General features: G+C 57.0%; 14 protein-coding genes across 14 annotated transcripts; 8 read left to right on the top strand and 6 right to left on the bottom strand.

Annotated features, from left to right (window-relative positions):
* Positions 1–20: 20 nt before the first annotated feature.
* On the bottom strand, positions 21–2943 carry SCHCODRAFT_02533965 (uncharacterized protein; the record flags this gene model as incomplete). The annotated part of the gene is made up of 8 exons (XM_003034610.3): positions 21–328; positions 382–438; positions 492–998; positions 1058–2293; positions 2351–2497; positions 2551–2610; positions 2661–2781; positions 2825–2943. 8 exons carry the CDS (start codon positions 2941–2943, stop codon positions 200–202), a joined length of 2376 nt encoding a protein of 791 aa, XP_003034656.1. The 3' UTR covers positions 21–199.
* A 206-nt stretch (positions 2944–3149) lies between these two features.
* Positions 3150–4708, bottom strand: SCHCODRAFT_02616676 (FabD/lysophospholipase-like protein). Its single transcript, XM_003034611.3, has 5 exons — positions 4540–4708; positions 4372–4492; positions 4179–4317; positions 3915–4127; positions 3150–3866 (listed from the first exon to the last, which is right to left on the bottom strand). Exons 1-5 carry the CDS (start codon positions 4546–4548, stop codon positions 3242–3244), a joined length of 1107 nt encoding a protein of 368 aa, XP_003034657.1. The 5' UTR covers positions 4549–4708; the 3' UTR covers positions 3150–3241.
* Positions 4709–4813: 105 nt separating this feature from the next.
* Positions 4814–6428, top strand: SCHCODRAFT_02616679 (terpenoid synthase). The gene is made up of 9 exons (XM_003034011.2): positions 4814–4998; positions 5048–5202; positions 5254–5300; positions 5352–5480; positions 5528–5629; positions 5680–5746; positions 5796–5874; positions 5926–6028; positions 6089–6428. The coding sequence occupies exons 1-9, from the start codon at positions 4930–4932 to the stop codon at positions 6298–6300; spliced, it is 963 nt and encodes a 320-aa protein (XP_003034057.1). The 5' UTR covers positions 4814–4929; the 3' UTR covers positions 6301–6428.
* Positions 6187–7954, top strand: SCHCODRAFT_02206419 (kinase-like protein). The gene is made up of 2 exons (XM_003034012.2): positions 6187–7878; positions 7933–7954. The coding sequence occupies exon 1, from the start codon at positions 6405–6407 to the stop codon at positions 7851–7853; it is 1449 nt and encodes a 482-aa protein (XP_003034058.2). The 5' UTR covers positions 6187–6404; the 3' UTR covers positions 7854–7878; positions 7933–7954.
* Positions 7955–8963: 1009 nt separating this feature from the next.
* SCHCODRAFT_01124631 (uncharacterized protein) lies at positions 8964–10516 on the top strand. The gene is made up of 3 exons (XM_050341065.1): positions 8964–9062; positions 9118–9178; positions 9229–10516. Exon 3 carries the CDS (start codon positions 9297–9299, stop codon positions 10374–10376), a length of 1080 nt encoding a protein of 359 aa, XP_050201859.1. The 5' UTR covers positions 8964–9062; positions 9118–9178; positions 9229–9296; the 3' UTR covers positions 10377–10516.
* SCHCODRAFT_01296620 (MFS general substrate transporter) lies at positions 10489–13319 on the bottom strand. Its single transcript, XM_050341395.1, has 13 exons — positions 13130–13319; positions 13006–13075; positions 12933–12949; positions 12783–12837; positions 12694–12734; positions 12608–12644; positions 12419–12555; positions 12152–12370; positions 11404–12103; positions 11182–11324; positions 10916–11120; positions 10818–10860; positions 10489–10769 (listed from the first exon to the last, which is right to left on the bottom strand). Exons 1-13 carry the CDS (start codon positions 13250–13252, stop codon positions 10601–10603), a joined length of 1959 nt encoding a protein of 652 aa, XP_050201860.1. The 5' UTR covers positions 13253–13319; the 3' UTR covers positions 10489–10600.
* A 621-nt stretch (positions 13320–13940) lies between these two features.
* Positions 13941–15758, top strand: SCHCODRAFT_02616692 (Ebp2-domain-containing protein; the record flags this gene model as incomplete). Its single annotated transcript, XM_003034015.2, has 4 exons — positions 13941–14575; positions 14628–14758; positions 14815–15104; positions 15205–15758. Coding segments are annotated over 4 exons (1361 nt in total), but the record flags the coding sequence as incomplete, so codon positions are not given.
* A 431-nt stretch (positions 15759–16189) lies between these two features.
* Positions 16190–17220, top strand: SCHCODRAFT_02698425 (uncharacterized protein; the record flags this gene model as incomplete). The annotated part of the gene is made up of 2 exons (XM_003034016.1): positions 16190–16195; positions 16255–17220. The coding sequence occupies 2 exons, from the start codon at positions 16190–16192 to the stop codon at positions 17218–17220; spliced, it is 972 nt and encodes a 323-aa protein (XP_003034062.1).
* Positions 17221–17654: 434 nt separating this feature from the next.
* On the bottom strand, positions 17655–19473 carry SCHCODRAFT_02616696 (transaldolase). Its single transcript, XM_003034613.2, has 5 exons — positions 19004–19473; positions 18787–18950; positions 18635–18736; positions 18110–18581; positions 17655–18056 (listed from the first exon to the last, which is right to left on the bottom strand). The coding sequence occupies exons 1-5, from the start codon at positions 19071–19073 to the stop codon at positions 17890–17892; spliced, it is 975 nt and encodes a 324-aa protein (XP_003034659.1). The 5' UTR covers positions 19074–19473; the 3' UTR covers positions 17655–17889.
* A 667-nt stretch (positions 19474–20140) lies between these two features.
* SCHCODRAFT_01171110 (uncharacterized protein) lies at positions 20141–21180 on the top strand (the record flags this gene model as incomplete). Its single annotated transcript, XM_003034017.2, has 4 exons — positions 20141–20447; positions 20501–20653; positions 20704–20985; positions 21041–21180. 4 exons carry the CDS (start codon positions 20141–20143, stop codon positions 21178–21180), a joined length of 882 nt encoding a protein of 293 aa, XP_003034063.1.
* A 349-nt stretch (positions 21181–21529) lies between these two features.
* On the top strand, positions 21530–23116 carry SCHCODRAFT_02616702 (uncharacterized protein). The gene is made up of 3 exons (XM_050344769.1): positions 21530–21941; positions 21996–22176; positions 22233–23116. The coding sequence occupies exons 1-3, from the start codon at positions 21573–21575 to the stop codon at positions 22784–22786; spliced, it is 1104 nt and encodes a 367-aa protein (XP_050201861.1). The 5' UTR covers positions 21530–21572; the 3' UTR covers positions 22787–23116.
* A 45-nt stretch (positions 23117–23161) lies between these two features.
* On the bottom strand, positions 23162–23386 carry SCHCODRAFT_052326 (uncharacterized protein; the record flags this gene model as incomplete). The annotated part of the gene is made up of 1 exon (XM_003034614.1): positions 23162–23386. A coding segment is annotated over one exon (225 nt), but the record flags the coding sequence as incomplete, so codon positions are not given.
* Positions 23387–23522: 136 nt separating this feature from the next.
* SCHCODRAFT_01124648 (alpha/beta-hydrolase) lies at positions 23523–24928 on the top strand (the record flags this gene model as incomplete). Its single annotated transcript, XM_003034019.2, has 4 exons — positions 23523–23688; positions 23739–23841; positions 23877–24039; positions 24124–24928. The coding sequence occupies 4 exons, from the start codon at positions 23523–23525 to the stop codon at positions 24697–24699; spliced, it is 1008 nt and encodes a 335-aa protein (XP_003034065.1). The 3' UTR covers positions 24700–24928.
* On the bottom strand, positions 24873–26702 carry SCHCODRAFT_02491912 (uncharacterized protein; the record flags this gene model as incomplete). The annotated part of the gene is made up of 1 exon (XM_003034615.2): positions 24873–26702. One exon carries the CDS (start codon positions 26700–26702, stop codon positions 24873–24875), a length of 1830 nt encoding a protein of 609 aa, XP_003034661.1.
* Between the last annotated feature and the right edge of the window lie 289 nt (positions 26703–26991).

Genomic DNA, 26991 nt, shown 5'->3' on the forward strand with positions numbered 1-26991 from the left:
GGTGACGGCTGAAGACAACAGTGCCTCGGCAAATTCCGACGAGGATTAGTTACCATATTTAGGTTTTGGAACATAACAATATTTAAGTGTAGCGTCTGCAGGTCGCTCCTCTTTAGCCAGATCAATGTGCATCCCCTTCAACCATTCCTTCTGAGTTCTTTAACTCGTTCTCGTTTCCTCTCCCTCTCCATTGAGACTCCTAGGACGCAGGCGCCGACGCACTCCGCTCTGTTAGCGCGCTCTCCGGTGACATGGATCCACCCTCAGCTCCGCTAGCCACCGGATTGGTATCCGGCGTATCCATGTCGTTGATCTGGGAGGAAGTTTCCTGGACGTTCGTCAGCAATAGTACACATTAGGCGCCAGGGAAGTCAGACTCACTGCCGGAGCAGATCCGTTCTGATCATCCCAATGAACGCCGTGCCGTGTAGGACCATTCTGTCATGCGGTCTCAGAAAACATAATCGCGGGGAGAAAGGACGCATCCGCACCGTCGTATGCTTCGCTTGAACAATGATCGCTATGTCCGGACCCCTCTGCGCGACTTCTTCGATAGCCACCTTCACGCGTGCGAACTCCTCCATGTCGGACTTGTCTGGGACCCATGTGGGTAGAACATCCACTGGTATGGAAAGTGCCCTCTCGTACACGAGCCGACTCAGCTCAAAAATAGCTGGAAAGCGTCGGTGGGTCTTCTGCAAATTAGCCGGCTCTATATTCTTGAACCCGGCGAGTATACGGGCGAGCAGCACAGTGATGTGCGCTGACCAGATGACGCGAGCCTTATAGTCCTCCCAATTACTGCTAGGATCAGGATACCGCTCGAGCCATTCTGTCACGTCGGAACAGAGGTCCAAGCTCAAGTCGCGGTTCATGATCCAGACGTCTGAATCCTCAGGAACTTCGCCGCCACTGAGGCATGTTACGATGACGGTGACAAGATCGAGGAAAGGACTGTCGAAGAGATCTTCTGCGTGTTGGCTTTTTCGCAAGATGCTCTGAGCAACGCTGAGAAGCTGGCATCGCGTCTCTGATCTACCTTCAGACAAGCTCGCACCGCTGAGAAGATGTGCTTACCGGAGCCGAGTGGCTCGTGGACCGTCTCCTGGAGCGTGGCTTGCAGGGTGTCGTAAACACTCATGGGGACCCTCCCCGCATCGCGATATATAAGGCTGTTAAATAGGCGAATAAGATGTTCAATACGAGCTTCGCCGTGGGGACCTTTGTTTGCAGAACCGAGCAGAGAGAGCATCACCAGCTCGGATGTTGCTTGAGAAGCCAAACGACCCGAGAGAAGAGGGATAACCTCCTTTGCCAGGTGGTCCTCTACGGATGGGAAATCACTTTTGATATCTGGCTTGCGTCTGATGCATTGCAGGACGTATTTGGCGTCGGCGGCGTAATCCCGTAAGCTCCAGAGGCATCCCCATATCCAATCGCGCAAAAGGCGATGCTCGAAGTTGAGCTCCATGTAGCCAACGAACAAGCCAATCGATGTTGGCTCGTCGTTCTGTCGCGCACTTTGGTCCCGAAGGCGGGTCCAATCGAGATCAAGCTGAGGCCACGCCGAGTAGCTTGGGAAGGGCGCATGGAATGACGTGTAGCCAAAGTGAAAGCCCTTCATGGATATGAAGTAGTGATGGATCCAAGCGAGAGAGTTGGCGATGAAGATAGATATGCGAAGGAATATCAACGCTTGAGCTGATTTGAAGGGAAACTGGTTTGTAGTGTGCATGCGCAAATGACCCGCCCAACCCAGCATGAATTGCAAGGCCGGGAGGACGGTCGTGACGATGAAGAAGATCACGATGAAGAGAGCCAAGGCGCTGACGACAGCGGCAATGACTGGCTGGATGTGCCAGAGGAGATATACGACGCCGGTCAAGAATACGAAGAGCGCGCCTTGCAGGAGAAGGGGGATTAAAGTGATGATGAATTCGACAGACCAGCGCGTGAATCCCTGATACTTGACTTGGCGAACGGCAAGATTGGTCATCTGCGAGCGGCCGGCGTCACGAAGATATTCGTGAAGCCACTGCTTGGAGACGATACCGAGCAGGGCAGAAGACAGACTCAGCGTCAAGCTACTGAACCATAGGCCGTTGATGAGGGCTACGATGTCATCCGGCAACGAGGGTCGGCCGCTGGACTGGGGGATGGCTGGAATAGTCGAGTTCGTGAGGACGCCCAAAATCCGTCTGAGGTATTCAGCAGACATATCATCAGGTTCTTGCAGCAGCCAGCGATAGGACTCGATGATGAAAGCAGTTGCGACACCGGAGAACAGACCGGCCTTTTAAGGATCACGCGTTAGCTCAGTAGGCTTTTAGGATATAAGTAGTTCACGCACAAAAACAAGCAGAGTATCAATATTCTCCCGCGCGACCCGGCACGTCGTCGAGTCAAGGTGATCGACCAGCTGAGTCCCTTCGCGCCAGGCAATATCTTCGTCCGCCAGTTCGTTGACGAATTTGGGACCTCCGACTCGCCAATTTGTCTGAAAGAATTCATGGTCATTACTGGCGACTTAAGTTGGGATGACCACATTACCTGCGGCGGCTTGGACTCAATATCTTCCTCTGACATGCTGGATCGAGGACTGCCAATGAGCTGCAGGTATGTCAGTACGGTCAAGCATGACGGAAAGTACGATAGCCGACATTTTCGGGCGCAGCGATGCTATCCTTGACCGCTGAATGCGTTCGCTGCTGTTCTTTCAGTCCATGGTCCAGGTCACGCAGTATTGATACGTACACTCGGTCTGGGCGCATCACTCCGTCCCTGCGGAAACATCAGCGACAATCGGATGCAGAAAGGTGGAGACCCGACATTTTCTAAGTCGTTCATTCGATCTCGTCCAGGGATAGGTGACCGGAAAGGCGCCTGGATGACGCGTTTGAATTTTTCGGGAAGCGTGCTCTGGGAGGAGGTAAGGAATGCCATTGTAGGACGATCGATTGAGCGGCGGAGGACAAGGTGAAGCGACCTGTTTTCACCACGCTGGAAGCACATGTTGAGTCCTGATCTTCCCCGGGTCCCTGGGAATGCGACCCATACGTGCGCCACACAGCACCGTCGAGGGTAAGCAAGCTCATGTCATACACGCCGGTGTTGACATTGCCCTGATCGTCAGTGTTTTGGTCACAGGCTTCTGAAGCAATCCGATACGCAAAGTGATTGCACTGTTGGCCGAATTTACAATCCGCAAATCGTGTTCGAAATAAGGTATCGATATGTCCTGCTAGCGTCTGCCTCCGCGTGCGTTGTTCAACGCTTTCTGATTCTTCATCAGGGTAGTCAGCGTGCGCACTTGTTGCTGGACGGTTTCGACGTAAGGCGTAACGATAGCGTCGAGATCCTCCACCCCTTCCCATGGTATTCTCCCATCGCGCAGAGGCTGATTCGGCGTCAGACGGAAGTATCTGCGGCCGAGATCGCCATGTCCGCGTTCGAAGGAAGCTGCCGTCTGGTCGCAGCATTGCGCTAGATGTCGGATGGCGGCGAGGGTGGGCAAGGGGAGTCTAGGGTGAGTGGAGAATATACGAGACGAGTTTTCTCCGACTGTGCTGGCTGTACCTGCACCCAGGCTGAGTAGATATGCGACGTGACGTGCGGGATAGGTGATTTCCGCCTCCTCCAGGAGAGCGAAGACCGGATTGTAGTGAGGATCGCCCGCGTCTAAGAAGGTTACAGCCGCGGGTCCTCTCCGAACCGAGAGTGGCTTGAAGAATGTCGGGTTCCCCATGGTAGCGCGAATAGCCTCCACAAGCGTATATTGTGTTGTGGGTTCCGTACGATGAGTGTAGGTTCGTAATCGACGTAGTGCAATGTTGCCGAGGCCAGCATCTTCTCGGGTTAATACAAACCTATCTAGCCAATCAGACGTGAGAGCTGTATAGATCGACGCGACGTACGTCTTGCATGCTGATGACTGGGTGTCGAGCAGGGGCGTATCTTCGCCGTCCCCATAGCGCCGCGAAATCTCTCGGATAACCTTTTCGAGTTGCGACGGGCGGAAGCTACCGTCTCCCTTGATCTGCGCGAAGACTTGCTTGACTATTTGCGCGTAGCATTCTATAGCGGTCTCGATGGGGAGTTGTAGACGCCCAAGCAAGAGCGCGATGCAGCTGGTAGCAGAGTCAGTGACCTCAAAGCGACATCAGAGAAGCACCTCTCACCCCCCTGTACCACTACCTGCTATCATATCAAAATACTCGCAAGGAAGAGGCATTGTTGGTAAACAAGCCATTTGTTGAACCCTGACGAATATTTTTCGCAGTAGGAGAAGCATAGTGAGCCCACGGATGCCGCCATCATCTAACAGTCGATACTCAGTTCGCTTTGCTTCCGGAAAGAAGATAAATCACGTACCAAATGCCAGCAATCGTACGCCGGGGCCGGGCACGGTCAACGATGCGTGAACTTCTTGTATAGCGGCTTCCCGAGAGGGATTGGCACTTGAGTTCCAGGACGAAGTTTGCGAAATAGCGCGCTGTGCGAGTATCAGCTCCAATCCGACCGGTAAGAAGCCTGTCGTACCACGGCCATGCAAAGTGCAATTATATGGTACAACGAAATGCGAAGTTCAGACAGCGAAACCCATGGAAGACAGACAGATCAGAGGTATGAAGCCTGCTTAGAAAGCCACCCAGCGTACAGACCACCTGGAGAAAGCGATTCCAGAGCCAGGATGGTGGCTAGAGGCAAGTGGCTGGAGTTGAACATGTGTCGCGTCGAAGTCCAATGACGCAGTGGCTGTGCTCGGCCCGAGGAAGTCCGAGGCCGGATTCGGCGTTCTCAGTTCTCTCTTCCTACCGCCACCGGCGGCGGCAGTGATTGATGTTAAACTTCAAAGTCCTATATTTCGCATAGCTTTATCTTGATGCAACACCTTCCATCCTCCTCTCGTCATCCGAAATTTTTCTAGCTATGTCCAGGTACGACAATATCCTTGCCCGACTCTCATCTGAGTCGCGATGGACGCCGGAGAACGAGAAGGTGCAGAGAGCTTCCTCGTATTCCGCGACGAAGGTCTGACAAGCTTTAGGCTGTACTTGAGCCTTACGAGTATCTACTCTCGACTCCGGGAAAGGAATTTCGCACACAGCTCATCGACGCGTTCAATAAATGGCTCGCAGTGCCGGGCGATACGCTCCAGATCATAGCGAAGATCGTGAACATGCTACACTCCGCGAGCTTGATGTGCGCGGGTCCACTATGCGGGTGGCTGACATTAGACTGAATGGAATATAGGGTCGACGATATCGAAGACGACTCACAGCTACGAAGGGGGAAGCCAGGTTCGTGAGAACGGTGCAAATCCGTCTACTCGGAACTTAAGGTAACGCTAGTCACGCACAAGATCTATGGCGTCCCGCAGACGATCAACACCGGGAACTACGTCTACTTTCTCGCGTATCGCGAGCTACTTCTGCTCAGGGAGCCCGCAAAGGGCATTGACGTTGAGAAGCTAGTAACAGGCAAGCCTGTACTTGACGGGGAATAGGTGGGCGCTCACGCTAAGCAGATGAGCTACTGTCCCTCCACCGGGGCCAAGGACTCGAACTTCTTTGGCGAGACTCTTTGCAATGTCCCACGGAGGATGAGTACATCGATATGGTGAACAACAGTACGCTCGTCCGCTAGAGTTTATGAGAACTCTCACTGACAACGAAGTAGAGACAGGAGGCTTGCTCCGCATAGGCATCAGGCTCATGATGGCGTGCTCGACCCAGAACAGGGATATGTGAGCGCGAAAGGCTGCGCCACCATCGTCGAGGCTGATCATTCGCAAGGAACTATATCCCGCTCGTCAACCTTATTGGTGTATTCTTCCAGATCAGGGACGATCTCATGAACCTGCAGAGCGTCGAGGTTCGAAATGATGATCTCGCAAGAAACGCGGTCACCTGACTTCCAGTTCAGTATAGCTCAAACAAGGGATTCGCCGAAGACCTAACAGAGGGCAAATTCTCGTTCCCAGTCGTCCATGGAATTCACGCTGACATGTCTAACCGCCAGATTCTCAGTGAGACTTCTTCTCCTTTCCCCCTTTTGCGCGCTTTTGCTGAGCCGAGATTCCTTCTAGATGTCTTACAGAAGCGCCCCGCGACCCCAACGCTCAAGATTCACACCATATCGTACCTCAAGGACCGGACGAAGTCCTTTGAGTACACCTTCGACGTCCTTGACAGCCTGGAAAGGCAAATGCGCCAGGAGATCGACCGACTGGGTGGTAACCCCAGCTTGATGAAGATTGTCGACCTTCTGAGCGTCGACCGATCGAAACTCGTGCACTGAGACCCCGGATGTATTTTATCACTATAGGGATGATTGAAACAACTAGCAGTCTCTGTCCGGAGAAGGCCTCCCCGGGGTGTTCGAGGTGAGTGAGATATCTCACCATGAGACAGGCGCGTCTTCGCGGTCAAAAGGAGCGCGTCTCCCTCTTTTCTAAAGTTTCGCTTTCCGTTTTTCCGCATACCATCACCCTCACTTCACCTTCAACGATGTCTTCTGCTATGACCTCTTCGACCTCTACTTCCTACATTTACTATCAGCCCGGAGACGTACTCGCTGGTCGGTACACCATCCAGAAGATCATCGGAAAAGGCAGCTTCGGCGCCGTCTACCGCGCCGCGGACAACCTCATCCTCGGCGCCTCTGTCGCTCTCAAGGTGCAGCGCAAGAAACCGAATGGAGACCACGACCACAAGCGGCTGCGCCGCGAACACAACATCCACGCTCGTCTCTCCCTCCACCCAAACGTCGTCGCCTTCCTCGGCATGCTCGAAACCCCTAATGCCCTTTGCTTCGTCCTGGAGTACATGCACAACGGCGACCTCCAATCCATCATCGGCAAGGAGGTCTACCTCGGCCGGACCGACCTCATCAAGCGGTGCTTCCTTCAACTCGTGGACGCGGTAGCCCATTGCCACGCCCACGGCGTCTACCACCGCGACATCAAGCCGGCCAACATCCTCGTGTCGGACGATTACCAGTCGTGGCTCCTCACCGACTTTGGCCTCGCCGCGATATCGCCCTCTGGTACGAGCGGCACCGGGACGAATCAGTTCATGGCGCCGGAAGCGCTGGGTGCGCCGGAGTTCTCGACAGGATACGTGTGGAACGACAGCGCGGACATCTGGGCTCTCGGCATCACCCTCATTGCCGTCACCACGGGCCTCACACCGTGGAGCAAGGCGGATCGTACCGACAGGGGTTTCGTGGACTTCCTCACCAACCCCTCCGCCGCGCTCGACGAGTGCCACATCTCGCCCACCCTCCGCGACCTCCTCCTCGACGTCTTCTCCATTCACCCCCTCGAACGCCCCACCCTCGTCGAGTTTGCTGCACGACTCCGAGGGATCCGCACCTTTTACGCCGGCTTCGACGATGAGACGACGGACGCGATGGATGCGGCGACCGAGGATCAACAGGCTAGCGACTTCAACGCGGGGGACGCCCCGCCAGTGCTTGTCGTCACAGCGCCCCAGGCGCCCGACGAGCCCCACTATTGTCGCGCGCCCCTCCTCGGTCACACGCCTCGCTTCACCTACGAATCCGTCCCTGCGCTGGCGCACGGATCGACCTCGGAGCAGAGCACCGCCATCATCACCCCGGAGACGTTCCCCACCCTCCCCTCCTTTGACGTCCCGACCTTCGCGCTGGACGACGAGTGTGAGCCGACGAAGTCATACCTCCCGGACACCGACAAAGTACCCGGACTGGCGGCCATATTGGGGGAGGGCGCGGTCGAGGTCGGCTGTCTTCCATCGTCGGACAAGTGGTCGCGCAATGAGGACCTCTGGAGGATTGGCATCGAGCGCCACTGGGACATCGTCCTGTCATGATTGGTTTGTGGGAGTGGTGGTCTTGGTGGGTTTATCTGTCTTTCGTGATCTTTTCGCAGTCGCTGACTTCATCCTTCAGATTTTTCTTGATTTCTCATGGACTAACTGGACATGGACCTTGGACAATGGGACCGTGACATTGGACACTTTACTTACTAATACCTATGCTGTCTCCGCTCGGCTGGTCCGCTATTTGTTTTCGTTGTTCGCCATCCCGTCTGTCGTCGTCTTTGGACGTGTATCCAAATTGCGTGTCGCTGCCGGAACCGCGGCCGGCAGCGACACGCAAGTTGGATACACGCCCTTGTGGGCTTAGCCGTAGCTGGTAACGGCTTTGGTACGTTCTGCGTGGGTTTTCGGCCGTAGCCGGTAACGGCCTTTGGGTTTGTTCAGCCGTAGCTGAGGCGGCGTTGGCGCTGCAGCTGGTAGCAGCGTCAATCTCGGCTCTTGGGCGTCGCAGCTGGTAGCGACGTCTTCGGGGGGATCTTTCAAGTTGTGGGACAGCCGTAGTCGGTAACGGCTTTGCGAGGGGACTGTCGGCGCCACAGCTGGTAGTGGCGCCGACTTGCGATGATGACATTGGTATCCATGACTGTCGCAGCTGGTAACGACAGTCATCTGAGGGATCTTGTGTTTTCGGGGGATTCAGACGACTTTCGGGATGGGCTCAACGATGGGCGGATCTTCCTAGGGATCTGCCCCTCGCTGAGTCGAGCGCGGGCGCTCTAGCGTACTTCGGACTCATGGATTGACATGTATATACCTTTTATTCCTCTACTTTGATAATATCATGGCTGCGAAAGCGCCCTCACCGGAATTATTGCCTGATTTGGTAGTCCTTGTTCTCTTAGAGCGCTTACAGCAACGCCACCGCCGCTGTGGTTTGTCCTGAACTCTCATCATCTGGAGTCTTACTCTATATTAATTGCCCATACTCCCTCGCACTCAATACGTTATCCTAATCGTTTTGGCGCTGTGTTCTCAGTCTGATTATCTGCAAGCGCCGACCGGTTGTGGAACGTGAAGGACGAAGTGTGACTGCAGCGTGATCGCTGGCAAGTCCTCGCGTCTAGCAAGTTGGCCCCTAGGCTCCCTACCACTATGCGGAATTCAAAGGAGAGGAAAGTCTACCTTCCCCTTGAAAGGCTTGACAAGTGCGCTGTATGCGGGTTGACGAACAACCTACGCCTGTGCTCCAGGTGCGGGGAGGTACGTCCGCAGTTGGGCACCCGTGCTGAGAGGAAACTCACAGTCGATCTTATAGCGCATATACTGTGGTGAACAATGCCAAACGACGGACTGGCCTGAGCACAAGCGCGTATGCGGTACGCGCCACCAAGTAACTTCACTGCGCCATAGCTGATCGACTGACCAGGCAAGACCGACCGCATAAGTCTTACCTCCTTCTACCCTTTCCTCGCTCTGCTTGCCGAAATCAGTCGCATGCACCCCGAGAGACCCATGCACCCCGCCATAGCGCACGAAATCCTCAACTCCCCTAACCCGGGAGTCCCTCCCACCCGCTTCCACGACGGTTCCTCCGCTAAACTCGTCATGCTCGGCGATCGCGTCCCCTTGGAATACAATTGCTCAGCGCGCTGGTGGCCTACCGGTCAAACAGATCAGATTCGCAAGAAACTCACGAACCGCTTCCTTCGCGAGGGCAACTCGCTGTCTATTCTCACTTCCATTTGCCTCGCCCTCCTTTCCGAGATGTACACGACGACCTACGTGCCGAAGGAGGCATCACTGGATATCAAGCCGCAACCCCGTCTCCGCCTCAAGTACCGCAGCTCGCCGATCGCGGACTTCGGGATCGCGAAAGGGAGTGCAGATGTCAAGACGCAGGACCGCTTCGCTTACTTCAGTGCGCCGGACTTACGCTTCTGGATGGGTGAGGACCCGAACGAGCACTACTGGCTGTGGTTCCGCACGATACGCGGCGAAGAAGTTACACTCGACCTCGACATGTACACGTTCAATATGTGCATGCTCGTACCGACGGCGCCGTACCGCAACGCGCACTGCCCGCCGTCGGAGGTGATGCGATACGCGCCGGCGTACCTCTACGAGCGCGAGTTCCAAAAACGTGTCATTCCGTTGACGCAGGAGCGCAGCCGCGCGTCTGTCCTGCGCGACCCGGCGCTGCAGAGGGCTATCCGTACAAGTGGCTCTGCGATCGGCGGAGAGGACGTGCGCGCGATCCACCAGTGGATGGAGCAACTCGCGGGAAAGCAAATTCCCAGGACCGAAGTCGACCTCATGATGAAGTGGACGATCAACAACCTCGACCTTCTCGGCGCGACGCTGGCGAACCGCGACTGGACGAGATTTCCTGAGTCGCCGTCGTTCGCCATCGACGCCGACCCCGGAGAAATGGACAATGAGCCTGGGGAAGCGGATGGTGACTGGTACAAATTCGCGGAGAAGTGGACGAAGAAGTACAAGAAGGGGAAGATTTCCAGGGAGGCGTTCGACAAGGCGCATAGGGAGTGGAAGAACCACGTCAAGCCTAGTAAATAAGTTTTTCAGGAGACGATGGACAATTGTATCAACACTTGTGTCACTGCTGTATCGTACCTACTGTATGTGTATCATACCTTGAGCTTCAAGAGCGCTCACCTTGTAAGATATTAGTAGGAAGAAAGTTGACCATGACGATACAATCAACATGCTATGCGTTGTAGAAGATCATGTAGGTCAGAGTCCCGTTTACAATGCAAGATACTTATGATACAGATCGCGGGCTAGTGCGCAAGGACGGCCTTCCCCTTCACGCGCCCCTCTCCCTCATCCTCCCGCAAGAGCAGTATGCAGAAGCCGGCGACCGTGAACATCGCCGCGGACACGTAGAGCGGCAGCGACTTGCTGATCATCAACAGCACGCCTCCGAGCACGGGCGAAATCATTCCGCCTCTGATCATCGTTAGCGTCGCCTTCGACACACAAGGAACAACAACTCACACTCTCGAAAGCGCAGACGCAATCCCGCACGCCGTGCCGCGGACTGAACATGAGGTCAGCAACGTGCGTCGCCATATCCACCACAAACGCGCACGTACCTTCAGTGCTGAAGATCTCCGGCGTCCAGCCATAGAGCACGGCCCACATGATGGTCGAGTTGAGGCTGAGCCCCACGGTCGTCGCCCGCACCGCCCACGAGCTCTCCACCATCACGAAGAGGAGGCAGAATGCCCCGGTGGCGAACGTGCTCCCCGCCAGCGACCACCTTCGGCCTATGCTGGAGCGCACCATGTAGGCTCCGAGCTGCGGGGCGCGTCAGTCCATCGGCTCGTAGACATGGATGATGCCAGTAAAGGACACTCACAATAGACCCCGGACACCCCCCGATGGTGAATATCGCCAGATCCCATAAGCTTGCCGTCAACGAGCTCGGATCGGCCATCGAGGACGTCGGCGTCCCCTTCGACTCCAGCAACTTCGGCAGGAAGATGTTGAACATCGTGAATGCTAGACTCTCGTCAGTACAGTGTCGCAAATGCTCATGATCACTCCGAGGGGTTGACGCGGAGAGAAAATTAGCACTCACCCGCACTCATCGCGCACCACACCACCCACACCACGATGGTCGTCTTCGCCCACTCCGGCGTCAGGGTCAGCATCACCCGGTCCCACCACGCCCACAGCGGCCTTCGGATGAATTGCGGCAGGAACGCGCACACCTTGCGCTCGACCTCGTAGACCGAGGACCGCCGTCGCGACATCATACTCGCACGCGTTGTGTTAATCGGGCGGGGGCGAACCGAGAGGGAGGGGCGCGGTGGTGAGGTAGAAAGCGACGGTCGAGCGCGCGGTGGCGATACGGAAGGTATCTTCGCCGCGTCTTCACGAAGGCCGGACTCTGGTGTGTTCGGCTCTGTGGAGCTATAGTCGGGCAGCGCATCCGCGTCCAGATTGGCAAATCCGGTACTAGAGGTGTGTCGCGGGTGCTGTGGACGCTGGTTGCCTTCCTCGTCCAGATCATCGCCCGCATCGAAGAGCGTTGACGAGCGGCGCAAAGAGGACGATCGGCGCGCCGAAGACGGGTCGTCGTCCTCCTTCGCATCCGCATCCTCGGGATGCAGCTCGTCGTGCACGTCGGCTAGTTTGAGTGATAGATCGGCGCCGTTGAAGCGCGAGATCATCTGCAGGCTCTGCAGTGCTTCTTGGTGCCGCCCTGCGTGGACGAGGTATCGCGGCGATTCATGCAGTCGGAAGAAGACCATGCGGGCAAAGAACATGGCCAGGGTCTGCGCATTCAATCAGCGACACGGGCGATCCACGATGCTCGTACTTACGATCACGCCTAGGATAGCAAGCAGATACTTCCATCCTCTATTCTGCGTCTCGACATCGCACTCGGCCTCGAAGCACGAGTTTTGAGGCAGTATGAATAGCCCGATCATCGCAGACAGGACGGCTCCGACGGAGAAGAAGACCGATAGAGCTGTTACGAGGTACTGCTTCCCGTCCGGCATGTGCTCGAGCAGTAGCGTGCCGTCTGTAGGCATAGAGCCCTGTGACAACTGTTAGGTCCACGCGTGCGCCTGCGTGCTAGTACGCACCCCGACGGACGACCCGAGGAAGAAGAGGACGATGCATAGTTGGGTGAAGGAGCCTGCGAGGGAGGCGAGGATGCCGAAGAGGGCGGTGAAGAAGAGCGTCGCGTTGAAGGCGGTACTGCGACCGAAGAGATCGGAGCCTGAGCGGGGATGAGTATGAGTGGCTACGCCAGCGCTTATTGTACGACGTACAGCTTCCCCATCCGACGGCGCCGAACATCATGCCAGCCTGTAGAGAGGATTAAGGGATTAGACGCGTTAGGGCTTCGTTTACGCACAAACATAGTCGACGACAAGGTTCCAACATGGTTGTCGGGTACTGGGCGTAGGATAAGAACACGATGATAGAGGGATGCACGCCACGCACCGTCATAATGCCTCTGTACTCTGGGAAGGATGATTGCCACCGCTTCTATCCACATCTGTCGCGCGCGGTTAGCACCGGCGGGCAGACGCAGACGTCAGTCCCAAAGCCGCCTGCCAGGCTTCGTTCGACGTCGGAGGAGTGAAGAAATACATTGTCAGCTAACCAGCCTGGGTTGCGATCTCGTCAGCTGGAACTTTGACGAGGGGACGGGGTAGGTGCGCACCGAAACCGCATAGCGAGAGCAACGTCCATTGGTACGAGCCCATCCCTATTCTATCTATCGTTCTGTCCAGCTGAAATGCCTCATCAGATGGGTGCTCCTCGTCCCCCCAAGAAGCGGAACGCACCGCCGTCCGCCCATCGTCCACGTCGCCGTCGCCAACGAGGCGCTCCTGCTCCTCGATGTCTTCGTCTTGGAGGTAAGAGGGCATGCTGTCGTCTGCCCAAAAGCTTGACGCGCGGGATACCATTTTAAGCGCGTAGCCAATTGGTCAGCAGATGCCGGACCGGAGCTGACAAGATGAGCCTGTGGGCGGGGGAGGAGACCAGGATCCGTTCGGCGGTTACCCAGATCGGCATCTTCGCTCATCTGGGGGACGCACGTGTCAAGCGCCCACAAGTCAAGGCGTTCGAAACCCTCTCTTCTCAGCTCATTGGGCTTTGATTCGACTCGAAAAAACGGACATTGCAGTTCGGATGAGACGCAGCGATAGATTTCTTTACGTGGAAGAAGTACAGTCTCCGTAAAAGCATTGCGATTCCACCTCGGTTCTCTCCAGCACGCCATTACCGAGCTCTATGGTGAAGGCCGGTAGCCTCGTAAGGCTATACCTATCGATCTCCCAGCAGCCTTTCGGCCGGGATACGAGGCGCTTAGGCTGCTGAATTGACGACAGTCTGCTGCCACAAGCAGGTTTTACAGGCAGTAAAGCGGCGTGCCAAGCGATGAGACGACAGAGAGAATTGTTCCCCCGAGGTGCCACAGAGGATTGCTTCCTGGGAACGCACAATCTAGAGACGTGTGTATTTCGGAGGACGATAATTGCAGCGAAGATGGCAGGAGAGAACAAAGACCCTCCATATTTACCTCTATTTTCCCCCTCGTGGGCGAGTGATCGAGGCATGTCAGTGATCGAAATTGTTGGATTAGCACTCACATCATGGCTAAGGCGGCGAAGCAAGCAGCCGCGAAGGCATCCCCCTCTACACAGAAGACGGCGGGGAAGGTTGCGAAGAGCTCGAAGGGTGCAGAGAAGGCGACCAAGAGCGTGGAGAAGAGCCCGAAGACCGCAAAGGCCTCCAAGCTTGCGGAGAAGCAGGCCTCGACATCGAAGGTCCCGCCCCCCAAGGTGGCCGAGGAGGCGGAGGACGATGACGATGAGGAGGATGAGGACTTTGTTGACGGCGAGGATGGATCAGGCGAGGATGTGTCGGGCAGCGACGCTGGCTCGGACGAGGACGAGGAGAGCAACAGCGATGACGAAGGTGTGGATGAAGAGGGCATGGAGCGGCTGATGAAGCTGCTCGGCGACGATGGGTTGGACGAGTACGACCAGGCGCAGCTCAACACGATGCTCGGCGGCGATGAAGAGTCTGGCAGCGAGGAGGAGGGAGAGGAAGAAGGGGAAGGCGACAGTGAGGAAGAGGCGGACTCTGACGAGGAAGAGGCTGCGGCGGGTCCTTCCACCACTAAGCCGCAGGAGGCCGACGATGACGCGATACCCTTGGACGAGGTCGAAGATGAGGTGGACGAAGACGCCGTGCCTCAACGAAAACTCGAGATCGACAACACGGTGCGTGCTTATCAGGTTTCCGCCCCTCAACCCTCCCTCACGTCATCCCCAGGTCGCTCTCGAGCGCATACGCGACACCATCCAGCTCGACCCCTCATTACCGTGGACCGAGACCCTCGTTCTTTCCTATCCCAACACCATCGACGTCGACGTCGAAGACGATCTCAATCGCGAGCTTGCCTTGTACGTCCTGCGCTTTCTTTACACTACCCTTCCCGAGGCTAACGCGGCGTTCCTAGCTACAAGCAGGCCCTGCACGGCGCTAACGCCGCCCGCGCGCTCGCCGCCAAACACAACTTCCCCTTCACCCGCCCCGCCGACTACTTCGCGGAGATGGTCAAGTCGGACGCGCACATGGAGCGCATCCGCCAGCGGCTGCTCGACGAGAAAGCGACCATCAAGAAGAGCGAGGACAAGCGGCGCGAGCGCGAGGGCAAGAAGTTCGGCAAGCAGGTGCAGATCGAGAAGCTCAAGGAGCGCGAGCAGAGCAAGAAGGATATGGAAGAGCGCTTGCGCTCGCTCAAGCGGAGTAAGTTTACCCTTCATTTCTACTCTATGATCACCGACCCGCCGCCCGCCTTCCCCCCGTCGCTTCCCACGTCGTGCGCGCCGCTGATCTTGCTATCCAGAACACAAAGACGTACTCGACAAACCCGTTGACGACGACTTCGATGTTGCCGTCGAGGACGCGATCGCAGACCGGCCTGCCAAGCGCGGCAAACCCAACGGCCCCAAAATGGCTCGCTCTGCCCGCGACAAGAAGTTCGGCTACGGCACCGTCGGTCGTCGCGCGAAGCAGAACACGAAGGAATCGACGGACAACTTCGACTTCGGCGGTGGCAAGGGCGGCCGCAGCGGCCCAGCCAAGGGTGGCAAGAAGGGCTTCAAGCCACAGCGCCCGGGCAAAAGCCGGCGGCACGCCATGAAGCGATGATATGAACACTCCCGCCCGCCGCGTCGCCGTCGGTGTGCAGAGTCAGCGCCAGAGCAGAGCTGCTGTTGTCGGACTGGTGAGGTGTGTATCTTTGAGCGCATGTATGTAAGCGATGTACGTGTCCCCCGGCGATACGGCGCATCGCGTTTGCCACCAATGAACGGGATTCCAGGGACCTGCCTTGCCCTGCTCTGTTGTGCATCACCTCGCGGACGCTGGACATGAACGCCGACGCGCCTGCGCCGGGACGTCGCGGTGGCAATAGCCATCTGTACGATCTGTGCGCATGCATCCGTGGTCTAGAAGTAAGATTTCCTTATGCGGGCGACACAAAGCAACTTCCACTTAGGTAACGGGGTGGCTGTGGTCATTGTTCCTTGTCAAAGGGCGCCCGCTCCCCCTTTTGTCTGCGCCAGATTTCTGTTCGGCCGCACGCCCCGCCTGGAACAATAGATGAAATGCTTCATATAACTGACAGCAGCGCGGCCCATGCATCTCACCAAAGACGACCAGGATCTGCCCTGTCATAGCGATAGCTTGCAGGACCCTGAGCGTTTTTGACTGGTGTGTTTGTGTTCTCCCTTCGTATATATGTCCCCCTTGCTCACTGTAACTCTCGCTCTACTCAGCCCCGCCGTCGACATCAACATTAAAAATTTATACTAATTACGCCGCAAACGATGAAGGTGCGTCGTACCACTACGCATCTGCCGGCGTTCATACGGGAGCTGATGAGATCTTCCAGTGCTTTGATAAGCTGTTCGGCCGTCACCCACAGCAGCCGTCGTCGTCTGCCACACGTCCTCTGCATCCTCAGCTGCGAAAGGAGCCTTCGGTCTCGCAACTTAACCCTGCCCGTATACAGCAGCGGCGCCCATTGGACCGCAAGCTGCACGGTAGCAGGAGCTTCGACAAGCTGAACCGCATGGGTCGCGAACGCAGAAGCTCCAGCGCGCATGCACCGTATCCTCTGTATACCCCCATCCCCACGACCACCTCCACCAAGCATTGCAGTCTTCCCCCGACGCCTCAAATTATCCAGATCCATAAGCCTGCTTCCCCGACTACGCCCCTCGTGCGCCCTCGTCGTGCGTCGTATTCAGCTGCTCCTGCTGCGGTTCATGTCTCCACCCCCGCGCCCTTCCTGCCTCAGGAGCTCAGCGTCCCGTGGGCGAGTGTGGCAGACCTCCACCTCACCCACCGCGTCTTCCTCAGCGATTGCGCCAACGCTCTCGCAAACGCGCCGCACGTCCGCTCCGCCACCTTCGACCACGTCCGCGCCGACGACACCAAGGTCGCCCCTTACGAGCAGCTCGTCCTCTCCCAGCGCTTCCACATGGAATTCGCCGCGCGCGTGCACAACCTCCAAGTCCTCCGCCTCCTCGACGTACGCTGCGACGTCTCCCGCCTCCTCGGTGCGCTCGACGCGCCCGCCCTGGCGCACCTCGAGATCCGCTACAACCGCGCGCTCGCCATCGACGGCGAGGAGGTCTCCGAGATCCTCCGCTACGTGCGCAGCCACGACAAGATGTACCGGCAGCGGATGGGCCGCTTCCTGCAGACGGTGAAGATTCGCGGCACGCGCATCGAGGGCGCGCTGTACGTCTTCAGCGCGGAATTGCTTGCCAAGGGCGGCAGCGACAGCGAGCGCCTGCGCGGCTCGCGCGACCAGTACGGCCGGAAAGTCGCCATGGGCTTCGATATCGCTTGACGATACGGTCGTCGGCCGCGCGGTGGGCAGAGGGCTGCAGCTTGTAAATTTCCGGGATACGTATAACGACACGGCACGACGCGACCACGACCATAGATGCGCATTGACTCTTCCCTCATCCTTCACGTTAAGCATTATCGAATCCACACAGCGAACAACTTCTCCCCATGTGCCCATATTCTTGGAATCTGTTTCGGACGGGCAGCATTAGCACTACCATAGAGCATAGAAGGACCCGGTTTCCTTTCTCCTTAATCATCGACGGCGGATTCATTGCAGATTACACTACATGGGTAGATATGAAAGTGCCGTACTTAGAGCATGCAGATTCACACCTTACAGAATCCGAACTGGCGATCCTCGGCAGAAGAAGGCCTACAGCATCTTATGAGGTCGAAGGACTCGCTAATGCCACCAACATCGATCTGAGGTCACTCAGGTAGACTTTGAAGGCGACGCCAGCGTCAGCCACAAAGGCAAACGCCTCATTTGCCAGTCATAGCGTACGCAAGGATAAAGTCAAAAGGCATCGGCCGAGCCGAATCCTTGCATTACATGTCGGTACACGATCCTCTATAGCGAGTTGTTTTTACGTATACAAGATTCATTACTTCTACTGCAGTCCAGCCATCCCAAAGTCGCAATCGGCGCCTAACGCTCAGTGAGCGCTTAGAGCTTCTTGCGGATGAGGCTCTTGAGGGTCTCGCCGTCCTCAGCGAACTTCTTGATACCCTCGTGGAGCTTGTCGAACGCCATCTGGTCCTGGAGGAGCTCCCAGCGGAACTCGGGCTCGTTGTCGATGTAAGAAACCTTCGGGATGGGGGCGGCGGACTTGGCTAACGGACGAAGTCAGTAAAGACCGGTGGCGTGAGAGAGCAAAACAACTAACCGTTGGAGGCGTCAAGCTTCTTCGGGACCGGGTCGGTAGAGTTCTTCAGCTGCTCGAGCAGCGAAGGCGAGATGGTCAAGAAGTCAACACCCGCGAGGGCCTTGATCTCGCCAATGTTGCGGAACGAAGCGCCCATGACGATGGTGTTGTAGCCGTGCTGCTTGTAGTAGTTGAAGATCTTCTGCACGGACTGCACACCCGGGTCCTCCTCGCCCTCGTAGCTCGGGCCCGGCTTGTTCTTCTTGTACCAGTCGAGAATGCGGCCGACGAAGGGCGAGATAAGGGTGACACCGGCCTCTGCGCAGGCGACGGCCTGGGCGAAGCCGAAGAGGAGGGTGAGGTTGCAGTGGATGCCGTCCTCCTTCTCGAGCTCGCGCGCGGCCTGGATGCCCTCCCAAGTCGACGCGATCTTGATCAAGATGCGCTCCTTCTTGATACCAACGCTCTCGTAGAGCGCGATCAGCTCCTTCGCCTGCAGGTACCGTCAGTAAATCGCCTTAAGGGCTATAAGGCTTTGACGCGCACCTTCGCCTTGGTGGCGGCCTTGTCGAAGGACAGGCGGGCGTCAACCTCGGTCGAGACGCGACCAGGGATAATCTTCAGGATCTCCTTTCCGAATTCGACGAGCTACCGGTTTGTTAGCGAGATCGGACCCATCATCGCACCGATTTACGCACCAGGCGGTCCATCGCGGCGTTGACCTGGGTCTCCTTGTCGCCGCCCTTCGACTTGCCGTACTCAACGGCAGCGTCGATCAGGCGCGCGTAGCCCTCCTTGCCCGCCGCGGCGAGGATGAGCGATGGGTTCGTCGTCGCATCCTGCGGCTTGTAGACATCGATCGCTGGTCGCTACGTCAATGATCTCTTTCTTCCGTCCTGTCCAGAGCGTGCTCACACTCAAAGTCACCGCTGTCGGAGACGACGACGGTGCCGGTCTGCTTGAGGAGGTCGAGTGAGGTAGTCATGGTTTCTGGCAAGGTGCGTATGTGCGCCTAATCCCTCGGCCCAACATATTTATAAGGGCCGGGGTGTTCCTGCTGTTTCCGGAGATTATGTCATGGTCACGGGGCACTCGTCAGCCTACCGTCACTCGCCGTCAGCCTCAATGTGTCGCCGAGCCAGGCGAACGCTGGTTGGTCGTCTGCGGTGGCCACAAGGACGTCCTGGGTGATAGTTGGAGGCGCACGACATCAGCATACCCCCATCCGCGGAACAGCCAGCATCACAAGACGCCAGATGCGCCTCCGACAAGCAAGACTTGCAGCTCCTGTACGACGCCTGAAGGTGGTCGCGAACTTCAAGTCTATCGGAGCTGTACTCCCACTGTAGTCGCGCGTTGGGTCAATGATCAACATAGACTGGACGCTGTAATCCCGCATCGATGCAGCCTTTGGCGCTTCAGTCAGCAGCATACAGATAGGGGAAGTTTCTCTCACCCGGACCTTAACCTAACATGCGATTGGTACGCTTGCTTAGCCTGGCTGAGAGCCGTCTACCCGATGGGAGTGAACGAGAACTTCTTCGTTCAGTGCAAGCGTTGTGGGTCCAGCAAGCTGATTGCCGATCCCACGTGGCTCTTGATCTAATCGCTAGGCGCTCGAGACGTCACAATTGCACTTCTCTGTCTTCTCTGCAACCTCTCTTCTGACCATACAACATGCTCAAACTCCAAACACCTCTCGCGGACAAGGGACCTCATGCTATGCACGGACTAGCTTACGTCGAAAATCTGCGAGGCTCAAGACGTCTGGTGTCCTCAACGTGTCAAGCGGCTTTCTGGCTTCAAGGAAATCGTGCTACCGTGTCCTTGTGCCAAGGCTTGATACTCGACGAAAGGGCCCCGACGCCGCCCAGCCCGCGAAACCGGATTGCAAGAAGGACCTCCCGCATTCAATAGCACTGCCCTTTCCGTTAATTTTGCCCGGGGAACCTCACCCCTGCCTCTACCCTAGCCGATCGCACACGCCTCATCAGCCCGAGTCTTTTTGCCGGGCTTCTGAATGCATCAGGGTCCAGCCCTCGCTCCCTATAAATGCTCCCATGCTTGTCGCATATTCTGAGCCTCACCCTCCTCGTCCACCTCTTCGTGCGACTTGTCCGGGCTCTTCCTCTCGACGCCTTCGTCGTCCTTCTGCTGCCTCCAGCCGGCCCCGCTCTCGCGCATCTACACCCATCTCAACGTCGCGTCCACAAATTACACTACACGATGTACAACGCCTCTGAACTCTGGCTCACCTACCAGCTCGCGTCGCGCATCCACTCGCCGCCGACGACGCAGCTCATCGACCTCGCGCTCTCGCCGCGCAAGATGCACGACCTCGAGGACGTGCTTGACTATGGTACGTGTCCACCGTGTACGTGTCATGTCTCCCGAGCTCACACGCCCCTGTAGTCTTCCGCCAGGGCTACATTGAGGCCAAGTACCGTTCCAGCACCTACTGGGAGCGTGCCGACGGTACGCCTGTCAAGGCCAGCGAGTCCATCGAGGGCGTTATGACCATGGGTGTCGGCATGACTCCTGAGAGCCCTCTCAAGCTCGTCGTCGGTGAGTACTCCGTTCGTGCTTCTCGACGATGTACTAACGTGCTTCTTCAGACGATGCTCCTACGGCTTTGTGGTTCAGCTACCACAACCTGGACCAACCCAGCGCCAAGACAGTCGCCCAGCGCGTCCGCTTGACCGAGGCCCCTCACATTCGCCGTCTCGCCCACGTCACGAACTACGTGTTCCAGGAGGGTTACCTGCCGCCCCACGTTCGTCCCTTCGTCTACTGGCAGGGCATCTGCGGGCGTCGCATCGAGGACCACATCCCCGTTGAGGACCTCCTCAAGTGGGGTGAGGGCATCAACGAGGACAAGGCCTTGAAGCTCGTCGTCGGTAAGCATGATCCTTCGATAGTCCTCAGTCACACTTGCTGACCGTAACTTGATAGACAACCGCCCGGCTGGCATGCGCACTCCCGAACCTACGATCCAGATCCCCCACCGCGTCGGTACCCCGATGCTCAAGACCTCGCACTCTTCCCCCACCATGAAGTCTCCCTGCAGCCACCCCTCTGGGTACTGCCTGTAATTCCTTCTGACGAAAAGCCATGCTATGTTGTCTCACGGACTAACCAACTGTTCTAATGGGACGCTATACTACAATCGTTATACTGCTCGGAACGCTACTAAACATCCATAACATACAGTCATTTTACAACCCGTTTCGTCCAGTCCAGTAGCCATCTATCCTTCAGTGCCATTGGTACTCCCCATACTATTTAATGAACAAGCCTTTGTTGCCCTCTACCCTTTGTGCGAGTCCAGTTCAGCCCAGACGCGACAATGCAGTGTTGAATCACGCGAGACAATCGCTTGAGGGGCGGCCAAGTGGCGACATTTCATTTGGGTGCAATCTATTGTTCTCCTTTTGTTCTTACACCGTCGCCATCGTTATCACCGTCCCCCTCCCCGATAATCGCGATGACGAAGCGCTCGAGCAGATACTCCCCCTTTGCCATCCCCAGCCTGGCCATGTCCGAGCTTGTGCAGGCGACGCTGGACCACGATTCGACCGATATGCTGATCGACAAATGGCTTGAGCACCGCGGCGGCGCGCACGACGCCTACCATGAGTGGTTCCTCGACGTCCGGGAGCGCAAGCACGCCGCGAGCGCGCGCGGGCAGGCGCTCCTCTGGACAAAGGGGGACTTCATGCCCGAGAACATCTTCTGTCGCACGGTCGATACGGGGCGCCTGATCCCCCTCGATCGGACGTGGACGACGCACGTCTACCACCACCGCTCCATGCAGGAGCGTAAGCTCTCGATGATGCCCGTTGTCTTTACTATGGTGCGCGGTTATGTATGGCGAGGAGCGGCGCTTGGCTAACACGCCCGCGCACAGCTTCCAGAGTTGATGATCCTGCGCGGGATGCACGATATCGGCTGCGACGAGATCTTCATCATCGTCACCGATCTGAAGCGGCAGGAGATGGACGACGTGACGGAGTACTTCAAGCTCGTCTGCAGACATGCGTACGGCCGGACATGTAAACCGTCTATCGCACAAAGGATACAGGCCGAGCGTATGTGGCGCGATTCTTTTTCCCCCTTCCCCCCGACTAAATTCCGCCTTTCCCAGATATCCGACTCTCGCATACCCTCCTCAAGCAACGGCGCACCCCATGCTTCCCCCAGATCGACCTCACACTGCGCGCCATCCTGTACGAGAAGCAGCCGCGCTTCATCGTGCTCTTCTCGCATCAAACGACCTCCTACTCCCAGATATTCTTCACGCATAACTCGTTCGTCCCTGACGAGGCGATCTTCTACGACTACCCGACCGGCTGCCCGAATCCCTGCTGCACCGAGGACTGCGAGATGATACGATTCCCCCGGCGTGGAATCGATGCCGCCAGCGTTCTGGGCGTGCGGCGGGGCGGGAAGTACGGCAAGCGCATACGGGCGCGATCCATGTGCAACTGGGTCGACTGCGACGTCTGCTTCGAGGAGGAGCCGCCGTTGCCCAGCGAGAGCTCTAGCAGCGAGACGAGCAGCAGCGACGGGAGCGATAATGGCGAGCGCATCGCGCCGCAGGTTTGCAGCAAGTGCAAGCTTGTGCGGTACTGCAGCGCCGAGCACCAGAAGATGGACTGGGAGGAGCACAAGCGCGTCTGCGTGCGCCCTAGACCTTAGGTCCCCGCGATCCAGCCTGCCCTCAGCCATCCGTCCCGTACGTTCGCTCGCGCCCGCGCCACGGCATACCAACGAATCGTCGAGCTGCATTCTCCTCTCCTCCATTGTCCTTATCGTCTTCATCTTTTGGTCTTCTTTGTTTCTCCCTCTGTTGGTGTTACGTCCCAGGTTGAGCATAGACATTCATCGATGTCAACGTCCAGTGTTTATCCTTTGTTGTATCTCTTGCATTGTTCGCAGTGTCCATGACCTCACGACGTATCTATACCTTTATGTATGTACCACTAGCATGCGCGCCATCGTGTTGATGACAGTTCTCTGATCCTAAAATTCGTGGATTGGTGTGAAGTACAGACAACGGTCATCGAAGACGTATTATGCCCTTCTTTGGCATGCCGAACAATAGATAGGGTTAGGGTCAGGCGGCTGGAAGTTCCAAAAAAGAAGGGCCCGCCCAGCCAGAGTGGCCGGAGCGGGACAGGCAAATATTCCGAAGGTGCATGCACCGAAGCGCACACAACACAGAGGCTGCACCTGCGGACAGGGTCGCCGTGCTATGGGTGCCTCCCCTGCGCCACACTCCCAATTCCATGAAGGGGAGTATGCCCTCAAGGTAAGTATGAGGTGCTCAGAGGCGCGGATGGGCTTTTATGGGGGAGGAGGACGCACGGACCATCAGGGCGGTGAGTCACACGAAAGTTCAACTCTGATGATACCGCTTTTGGACATAACCATCATGGCTCTGACGGTCACGTTCAAGAAGGTTGATGGCCTTGAGCTCGCGCTCGATGTATACCCGCCGCAAGAATTGGGGTCTCAGCCTGTCCCCGCCGTTGTGTACTACCATGGCGGCGGCCTTACCGTCGGAGATCGCTCGTCCTGGTTTCCTACCTGGCTTCACGGTTCGTCCACAGCGTCTGTATGACCGGCAGGGTCTTCATTATCAAAACAGCGCGTTTATTTACGACTGGAATTGCGCTTATATCTGCCGACTACCGCCTCCTACCTCCTGCGACGGGGCACGAAATTCTCGAAGACGTGTGCGATGCACTGACGTTCATCACGAACGGCGAGCTGAATACGAGGCTAGCCGCCGGAAACGCAGGCTTCAGCTTGACTGCAATGCTGTCGCTGTCGCAGGCACCAGCTCTGGTGGCCTGTGCGCCTACCTTGCTGCTGCGCATGGAAAGTCCAGGGGTGCCGTGTCGCCCAAAGCTCTCCTCTCGATGTATGGCATGGGCGCGAATTTTTTGGTGCGTCGTGTTGGCGCTTATAAAGATCCCTTTGGTCCATTACTCCTTGCGCTACAGCCATGGCAGCTCACTGTGCTCCTGCAGACCTCGCATTATCTCACGCCGAAGACGGAGCCCTTCTTTCGCGGCCGTGAGCTGCTAGATCCTGACTCGTTCGCGGAGTTCCTGCACCCTCAAGCAGAAAGACTCCCGCCTATATCCGTCTCGCCTCTCGCGTACCACTCAAACGACTCGCCGACACCTGGATATCCGGCAAACCCGCGCATGCAGCTCGCTCGACTATATCTTCAGATGGGCAACTTCCTCGATTACTATACCGGGCAGCACAAACCCAGCCTCAGCGCCGCCCTGCGCGAGTTCAAAGGCGACACACATGAAGAGGATGCAGTACCCGCTCAGCACCGACGACTGTTTCCGCAGTTCAACTTCAGTTCTTCCTGGCCACCGACGCTGATATGCCACGGCGAGTGTGATACTGCCGTCCCTGTCGCGGAGAGCGTCTACCTTCGCGATCTACTTCACGAAGCTGGTGTGCCCATCGATCTGCGCATTATTCCTGGACGAGAGCATTCCTTCGACTATGCGCCGGGCGCGGAGAATGAATTGAGCGAAGTGTTCGACGATATCGTGCGATGGCTGGCTGAGCGCCTGAGGTCGTGAGTGAACGCGACCGAGCACTGTTGTCGCCACTCTTACATGCCGGTCGTCAGGGAATAGATAATGAAGCACCGTAGATGTAGAACAACAAACTGCAAGATGTAAATTGTACATGATATTTGCCACAGCACCGCTGCCACGTAACAGTTCTTTCTTCCCTTCTAACGTATAAACCATCATTCAGGACGAAGCCACTCCCAGTCCACCATGAACTCCCCTTCGTCTCGACTGCTGACGAACTGGGTCGGAAGATCAACAACCGCGGTCGCAACCTTCAGTCCGGCCCGCATCCATTTCCTCGCCCTCTCTTTGATCCTCGGACACCAAGCGAACGGGTGATCCTCCTGACAGGCGATCTGGAAGATCTCCAGGTTCATGACCACCCCCTCCGTGCGTTGGCCCGCGTTTACGCGGGATTCGACAACGCCCGCAAGCGGGTCAGACTTGAATTCCATGGTATCGGGCGAGTCGTCCGTGATAAGGGTGAAGCGCCGCAGGGCGGGGAGGAGATTGTTCCAGCCTCCTGGAGTGACGACGAGCGATGCGAGCACGCCGAGGGAGAGGGTCACTCCGGCGTGCATGCAGAGGGTGAGCTCCTGGAGGGACGCGACGCTGCGCAGCAGGTCCGCGATGTCATCGTCCATGTCCTGCGTTTGCAGCGAGAGGTAGAGCTTGACGAGGCCACATCCGGAGCGTTGGAGAAATGCTGTGATTGTGCTGACAGTGGCAGTCGAAGTCTTGGACTCCGCGAAGCCAACACGCAATTGTTTGAGTAATGGCGCCTCCAACAAATCTAGAACCTCCGCTGGATACCGTGAAGTGAAGTCAGGGTAGCATCCTGACTCGTCCTCATCGGCGATACTTAGTTGACGAGGGAGGTAAAAGAGAGTGAGAGAATCCATGAGTGGAAGACGGAACGGTTGACTGATGAAGTGTCCAGGCCATGGCGGATGATAGGATAGATAAGCGGATTTATGTCTTGCGAACCTCAGCAAACTGACCGTCTTGACAGACGGCAATGAGAATAGGCCCGCAAGACATTCGGCGGGGCTGGCGTAATGCGTGTAGAAGTCCTGGATTTGGTTCCACGGAAGAGCGAATCGAGGGTTTGCTGCAGATAGAAGTCTGATACCGTCCTGAAGCAGCCTCAATCGACGAAGCTTGGGTGCATGAGCGAATAGTCGCGTCTTCTTCACCTTCTTCCCCAACCCGGTTGCTGGAATATCCACCCCCAACATCTCCTCGTAGCCATCCCCGGCCCGCCTGAAACCCAGACAAAGGGACTCCAGGCATTTCAGACGACCGTCCAAGAAAGACAGTTCCTGATGAAACCGGCCCAAGAAGTTCCACAGAATGGCGGCGAGAGGGTCCTGGCTGCCGTGGCAGTGTACAACAAGCTGAGAGCAGCGCTCTGCGCATTGAGCGCGCTTAGCTTCTGTGTCAAGCGCGACAGGAATGCGACGGCCATTCCGCATCACGATGCTCAATGGTCCCACGTCAAACAGCGCGAGATAATGCGCAAGGCATGCTTTGACGGATGGTTGGCTGAGCGACCTAGGGAAGTCGCCGCCCACAGCGTACGTGGAGGCTTCGGGAGTCGACAGCACCATGGATGCAAAGAATGACTGGAGGGAAGCCGTCGTTCGGCATACGGCACGCCATAGAGAGCATACGTGCAGGAGTAGACACGGGCCCTCGTGTATTCTCCAGAAGAAGGTCTCGATTCCTCCCTTCACCGACATAGGTCCGTAATGCACCATGCCGATGTAGAAGTCGAAGACGATGGAAAGAAGTTCGAGTGGGAGCCTCCGAATGGGGGCAAGGATGTGCATAAGGGCGTCGATACGCGCGAGCAGGCGACTGCAATCCCCGCGGCGGTTCGTAGCGGCACTGTTTGAAACGGTTCCCAGCCGTTGTTGAGCGTCGAGCAAGAGCTGGAGAGCAGAGCATTCCTCTGCATCCGATAGCTGGCGATTCGTGCGGAGGAGATGATCGAGGGATTCCATGATCGAACGTCTTCAGACAGGTCGTGATGGTGGTTTGAGAGGCGGAGATGAGTTCGATAGGGCGAGTCGATCGCTTGTACAAGGGCGTGAACCTGTGCGCGGTGAGCTCAGGCATATATGTTCCTCGTACCGAGTACTCACAAGCGTTGACAGTTTGCGGGATGATTTACGCCGGGCACCTTCGGGAATCAGGATAGCCAGAGTGGTCTCCAGCGTCGTAGGAAAGAACGGGAAGGACCAAAAGAGCCCAGATAGCTGCTGTAAGCAAGAGAAGTCGCACCGGCACGAC

This window comes from Schizophyllum commune (assembly GCF_000143185.2).
Source record: "Schizophyllum commune H4-8 unplaced genomic scaffold SCHCOscaffold_3, whole genome shotgun sequence".
Classification (NCBI taxonomy): domain Eukaryota; kingdom Fungi; phylum Basidiomycota; class Agaricomycetes; order Agaricales; family Schizophyllaceae; genus Schizophyllum; species Schizophyllum commune.

Bases quoted from the DNA above. Each gene is read 5' to 3' on its own strand.
- SCHCODRAFT_02616676 (XM_003034611.3), bottom strand. The intron at 4,318-4,371 runs GTACGTGATTTA...ATCGACTGTTAG, and splicing joins CGTACGATTGCTGGCATTTG to ATGATGGCGGCATCCGTGGG. The intron at 4,128-4,178 runs GTGAGAGGTGCT...CTCTGCTACCAG, and splicing joins GCAGGTAGTGGTACAGGGGG to CTGCATCGCGCTCTTGCTTG.
- SCHCODRAFT_02616679 (XM_003034011.2), top strand. From the start codon at position 4,930: ATGTCCAGGTACGACAATATCCTTGCCCGACTCTCATCTGAGTCGCGA. The intron at 5,481-5,527 runs GCAAGCCTGTAC...CACGCTAAGCAG, and splicing joins CGTTGAGAAGCTAGTAACAG to ATGAGCTACTGTCCCTCCAC. The intron at 6,029-6,088 runs GTGAGACTTCTT...GATTCCTTCTAG, and splicing joins GTCTAACCGCCAGATTCTCA to ATGTCTTACAGAAGCGCCCC.
- SCHCODRAFT_02206419 (XM_003034012.2), top strand. From the start codon at position 6,405: ATGAGACAGGCGCGTCTTCGCGGTCAAAAGGAGCGCGTCTCCCTCTTT.
- SCHCODRAFT_01124631 (XM_050341065.1), top strand. From the start codon at position 9,297: ATGCACCCCGAGAGACCCATGCACCCCGCCATAGCGCACGAAATCCTC.
- SCHCODRAFT_01296620 (XM_050341395.1), bottom strand. From the start codon at position 13,252: ATGGTATCCCGCGCGTCAAGCTTTTGGGCAGACGACAGCATGCCCTCT. The intron at 10,861-10,915 runs GTACGTGCGCGT...CCTCATGTTCAG, and splicing joins GGAGATCTTCAGCACTGAAG to TCCGCGGCACGGCGTGCGGG. The intron at 10,770-10,817 runs GTGAGTTGTTGT...AACGATGATCAG, and splicing joins GCGTCTGCGCTTTCGAGAGT to AGGCGGAATGATTTCGCCCG.
- SCHCODRAFT_02616696 (XM_003034613.2), bottom strand. From the start codon at position 19,073: ATGACTACCTCACTCGACCTCCTCAAGCAGACCGGCACCGTCGTCGTC. The intron at 18,737-18,786 runs GTGCGTAAATCG...ACAAACCGGTAG, and splicing joins ACGCCGCGATGGACCGCCTG to CTCGTCGAATTCGGAAAGGA. The intron at 18,582-18,634 runs GTGCGCGTCAAA...CGGTACCTGCAG, and splicing joins AGGCCGCCACCAAGGCGAAG to GCGAAGGAGCTGATCGCGCT.
- SCHCODRAFT_02616702 (XM_050344769.1), top strand. From the start codon at position 21,573: ATGACGAAGCGCTCGAGCAGATACTCCCCCTTTGCCATCCCCAGCCTG. The intron at 21,942-21,995 runs GTGCGCGGTTAT...GCCCGCGCACAG, and splicing joins TGCCCGTTGTCTTTACTATG to CTTCCAGAGTTGATGATCCT. The intron at 22,177-22,232 runs GTATGTGGCGCG...CGCCTTTCCCAG, and splicing joins ACAAAGGATACAGGCCGAGC to ATATCCGACTCTCGCATACC.